Below are 5,672 nucleotides of genomic sequence, written 5' to 3'. Positions count from 1 at the left end.
TTAGCAACGTTTTCTATTTATTCTCTATATGTCTTATAGTTGTTGGCACAACAGCTCTACAAGTAAAAATAAAGAGATGAGCTGGTATTTTTAACAATATTTGGTGCTAATTTTATATGTAATATGAAACATGCGGACATGAAAGAAAAAGTTAAAATTTGATATCTTTTTCACTGAAGACTGTTAAAGGAACACATACAGCACTGAACAAACAATAACATGCAGACTTGATGCTGAGACATTAACCACTGGTAATCAGTTTAAACTGGGTGGAGCGTTGTTATGTTTTGGTGAGTATTTTTATATAGAAGTCAATCCTAAAAGCAATACATTGCAAAAAAAAGGTTTTATTAAGTCTGACACATTGCACGTATGTAAAAACACCTCAAAACGACACGATTCATAGAATCACTTTTAAAATACAGAGAAATTCTCATTTATCTGAAAGAAGGAACCAAACATTCCTAAATTACATATTTCAATACCTGTACGGACCAGGATTTTACTCACTTGTCTTACTAAAAATACTTTTTCAAGGTTATGGAATCCTGAAGAAGATTTACAACTCAATGGTCAAGTAACATTACAAAAGTATTACAGAAACGAGTCTATTAAAAGGTCCCATGACATGGTGTTCTTTGGATGCTTTTATATAGACCTTTATGGTCCCCTAATACTGTATCTGAAGTCTCTTTCCCGAAATTCAGCCTTGGTGCAGAATTAGAGCCACTAGAGCCAGTCCCACAATGAGCTTTCCTTAGTATGTGCCATTTCTGTGTCTGTAGCTATTGAGGAGGAGAGGGGGCAAGGTGGAGGGTTGGGGTGTGGTCTTGACCAACTGTCACATTGCTCGTTTGAAAGCCATGATGTCTCTCTCTCTCTCATGGGTGGGCCAAATTCTCTGGGCGGGCAAAGCAGAGAAAGGGGAGGTAACCTTGCTCCTTATGACATCATAAGGGGAAGATTCCAGATCGGCCCATCTGAGCTTTTATTTTCTCAAAGGCAGAGCAGGATACCCAGGGCTTGGTTTACAAGTATCGCCATTTCTAGCCACTGGGGGACCATAGGGGAACTCATATTAATGTTAAAAAAAAAAAAACTCAACGTGAAATTTTCATGCCATGGGACCTTTAAATTCTGGAGCAACAATATGTTCAGCAAAACCTGGGATGGTGTATCGTAGATGGCAATCAGTCTTGCGTTTTGGTAAAACCAGCAACATGAATGCTGCAATCTGACAGGCTATTGACAGCCTTGTTTGATGGCCGTAACACAACCCAACTTAAGAAGCTGCCTTGTGAACAAAATGTTTGTTATCCCCAAAGAGGTACAAAATGCAGTAGGACCAGACTGTACAGCTCCTTCTCTACTTCAGCTCTGCTTTGGACGCTTTGACTGCGGGGTGTCAGACTTTGTGTCTGCCGCTTTCTTGGATGCTGCTTTTTTCCTAGAATCTTTTTCATCTGCATTGTACAGAGCATTCCTGACAAAGCGTGCAGCAGCCCCCTTATCCAGACGGGCAGCTTTCTTCCTGTCTGTAATCTCTTTCACTTTGTTCATGTACGTCCTTATTCGCTCCTGAAAAACAGAGAAGGGTTACAGAGGAATAAGAAAATGCAAATAAGTAGAGAAAGCGTAAACATGTCAAAGACAGTGCAGAGAAAACATACATACCAATTCCTGTTTGATTCCATGTTCTCTAGGATTTACACCTTGTGTAACCAAGTACACTGTAATCAAGAACAAAAGTAAGACTACATGTCCAGAAAAAGAATACTGATACAATCTGATTCAAAGCCAAGACAACTTCAATAAAAGAGATTTTTATATATATATATATATACATATATACACATACACATACACACACAGCTTGTATGTTTTTATCTAACAACTGTAATTTCCTCACAGAATCTTTGCTAAGAAATTATATGTACAATCACTGGCCCTCATTTATCAACCTAACATAGAAACCAGCGCAGAAATCCATTCACGTGTGATTCATGAAACGTTCGTATCACACCAATCAGAGTGTAAGAATGGCCGTACACTGATAAATGCAGCGGCTGGAAACGATCGTAATTTAAATATCACGCCCCAATATATTCTGGGTTTTGAGGCCTCTCCTACAATTTACGACATGGCGAGACGTAATCCGGCTAAGAAGCGGCACTTTTCAGAGGTGGAGATTGAAACCCTGATATCTCAGGTTCACTTGCACAATGTGTGTACTATTTGGCAGCCTGAAAACTGGTATTAAAGGCTGTAGAAAGAATGTGGAATGGAAAGAGATCACTGATGCAGCCAACAGTGCTGCCGTAGTAAATCGGACTCCAGCTGAAGTTTATTCAATTTATACAAGCACTGCTCACCCAGATTTTATCCTTTAACGACACTTTAAAAAGAGAAACGAAAACCTGAAGAATAAATAAAAATGTTGAGCATCACCATGTTTCCTGTATTGAGTATCATTGCCAAACAAAAAACAATACCAGGGTTTCCCGCAGCACTTTGCAGTTTAAAAGTCGCATCATCACAGTCTGTAGGAAACAAGGTAACGGCGACTTGTAAAGATACCACCAATCACAACGGAAAGAGCATTTGCTGGCGGTGAGCGTAACTCATTTATTCACATTTAAAGCGATAAATCGCCATTTCACCATTGCGTGTGCGTCGGAGTTTGTCAACAAATGTGCGGCAGCTGGGGCATGCCCGGGCAGAGACGGGGTGAGTGGACTTACCGGAGTGTTGGCATATGGCAGAGAACATTTTTATATATTTTTCTCTGTCCTATTCTTCACATCAGTGAGGTTTTCTTCTCTTGTTTCAACGAAGTGAATACATGACGAAGTGACTGGAAATAGCCATCACCTCTCGCGCGTGGATTCTCAACGTCCCGGCTGTTGCCCGGTCTTTGAGACACACCGGTCTTCACTACACGCGGTTCACAATACACGGTTAGTTAGCGTAGTTACACACAGTGAAATTACATGTCCTTTTTTTGAAAATAGTTTAATGAGCTTAAAATTGCACATTGCAACTGTTATTTTGAAAAGCTGGTTATTTATTAATTATTTATACATTTATACACTAAATATCAGTATGTACTACCCCCCCCCTGGTCAGATGGCAAACCTACCACCTTAACTAACACATTTTCTGCGGGAAACCCTGAATACCTTTTAAAAGTGATGAATAATATCCTGTCACCTTGGTATAGCCCCCAGTTGGGGCTGTGCTGGACACTGCTCTCTGGGCATCGGGTCATCTGGCTGCATCACTACATACATGGCACCCTGTTTTCCTGCGCGATGTTGTGCAGAACCCCACAGGCTAAAACAATGTTGCAGACTTTTTCTGCCGTGTATAGTAGCCCCCCCCCCCCCCGGCTGATGCAAGACAGAGTCATCTGCCCTTAATCAATCCACTCCACCGTGGCCCGTGCGCGTACGTGTGAACTGTTGTACCGGCGCATAGAGGTCTTCTAAAAGAGCCAGATCTGCCATTGCTGATAAGTGATCAACTGATGACTTCTCCTGTTAAACTTATATCCCGTTATATGCAGCACCGCAAGTCCACACTGACTCGAAAACTTGCGTACACGAGTTCAGACCAGACGTGAGATTTTGTCGCAGCCTACGCTCACGTTCAAATTGATAAATGCCTTGCTTTGCGTAGGAATCGGTGTACGCCCGTCCTACGCCCGTTTTAGGTCGTACGCACATTTCATAAATGAGGGCCAGCGAAACCAAATCATGCTTTTTCATTGTTGTGTGAATATATAAGTGGATAACTATGTGGTGGCACATGAACAAATAGTGGTAGAAGTCCATAATAGCATTCAACTTGTTTACTGTGTTTCAGAAATCTTTTGGTTGCCAATATTATCCAAATTTGCACAGACAAATAAACATTTGTGCCCAAATAGAAGCAGTGCATTTGGCTTTTTGGTTTACTTGTATACTGGAGACACGTGTATGGGGCGTCTCTTGTATAGAAACCCCCCAGGTATCAAGTCAACATAATTCACATGACAGTATTGTAAGTTTTGTATAGTACTACCTGCCTTAAATTTATATTCCCCAAATCCACAAAGTAATCACAGTAAATCCAGAAAATACTTACTCCAGAATAATGAATTAAGGGTGTAGGCAGACATCAGATCCAGCTTGGCTTGATCCAAAGGGTCCAGCTGTCAATAAACCAGATTTAGTTTAATGAGCACCAGTTGCATACACATAATCAAAGTCCTTTACCTGCAAAAATGTAATCACCACAGCAAATAAGCAAAATAGACTGCTGGGTACACCAAAGCATTACATTTTATGAAATGATTGCATGTCTACCATGTAAAATGTTATTCTTCAAAGTAACTGGTAATTATCAGCCTCAGTATAGGTGTGAATGGTTGTTCGCCTAATTGTGCGTTAGCCTTGTGATAGACTGGTGACCTGTCCAGGGGTCTACCCTGCCTCTGCCTCTAACATGAGATGGGAGAAGCTCCAACCCACTGCAAGCCTCGACAGGATGTATAAGAGTTATGGATGGAGCACAATATTTCGCAGTGAAGTTTGGTTGAGTGGGAGAACTTCGTCTCACAGTTGCAAGTTACTTTGATTGGGTTCAAATCTGGTTTTTACACATCAAAACAACCAAATATGTTTGTATGTTTTGTTGTCAATCTGATAATCCGTCTGTGATGAAGGCTTTCTTCACAAGTGACATTTTAACTCGTTATAGAAGAAAAAGAAACAGGTGTACCTAAAAGCAACGAGTGTTTTGACAAGTGACAATGACCGCTGTAAAAAATAAATAAAAAGAAAAAGGTCTTCAGCCTACCTTTTGGAGCAGGTCATTCCTGGGCATCGACATCAACTTCTCCAACATGGTTTTGATAGAAGAAACTGAGGAGTCGAAACATGTGAGCTGTTCGTCTATCTCGTGAGGGTAGTCCTCAGTTCTGCTGTCCGCTGCCATCTTCCTGTAAAATAATTATATTCATACAATGTTGTGAAGCTTTGCTGTAACGTGATTGTTTCATTACACAGTAACGTTACACAATAGCAAAAAGCTCCCATTCAAAGTTGTAACGCCAATGTTAGCTAGCTAGCTAGCTAGGTAGGTATCGTTAGCTAGCTAGCTAGTAAGATAGCTTGCACATGCTGCTAACAGGGGAACGTTTAGCTACATAAATAAAGTGGCATATATATAATACATGTTAAGCAACAATTATAACTGTGTTAACAGCAATACAAGATAACTGAAAAGGGAATCGGACGACATTTAACGTTAGATATTTCTTCGATTAACGTTACCTTTCAAGCACGCAACACGCTTTAGCCAACAGGAAGTGACGTTTAAAAACAATTTGTCTTCTTCTATAGCTACTCTACTGCCGTCTGCAGTTTGGAAGAGTAAATTAGTTAGCTACTACTAACCTTAGACTGTATCAGTCTATGCTACTAACTACAGATTTGACATGCCTTTTAACACTAAGATTCTAAACTAATAACAGGTTGTTGGTTTAAGTTGTTTTTTCATTAGTCACCAAGCGGCATGACTGCGCTTTTTCCTCAGAGAAAACGCGTCTAAAACGTATGCTATTATTAACTAACGTAATTTATATGAAGGCAGCAGGGGTGTTCACGTTACCATGGTAACCTGGGGCGTCA

General features: G+C 40.5%; 1 protein-coding gene across 1 annotated transcript; it reads right to left on the bottom strand.

The window, feature by feature from the left end:
- Positions 1 to 327: 327 nt before the first annotated feature.
- On the bottom strand, positions 328 to 5,406 carry c1d (C1D nuclear receptor corepressor). Its single transcript, XM_078272834.1, has 5 exons — positions 5,316 to 5,406; positions 4,840 to 4,981; positions 4,126 to 4,192; positions 1,675 to 1,730; positions 328 to 1,578 (listed from the first exon to the last, which is right to left on the bottom strand). The coding sequence occupies exons 2-5, from the start codon at positions 4,975 to 4,977 to the stop codon at positions 1,372 to 1,374; spliced, it is 468 nt and encodes a 155-aa protein (XP_078128960.1). The 5' UTR covers positions 4,978 to 4,981; positions 5,316 to 5,406; the 3' UTR covers positions 328 to 1,371.
- Positions 5,407 to 5,672: the final 266 nt, after the last annotated feature.

Source organism: Sander vitreus, chromosome 17 (genome assembly GCF_031162955.1).
Source record: "Sander vitreus isolate 19-12246 chromosome 17, sanVit1, whole genome shotgun sequence".
In the NCBI taxonomy this organism is placed as follows: domain Eukaryota; kingdom Metazoa; phylum Chordata; class Actinopteri; order Perciformes; family Percidae; genus Sander; species Sander vitreus.
Note: the sequence above shows the minus strand (reverse complement) of the source record. Positions and strands in the feature narration are given on the sequence as shown.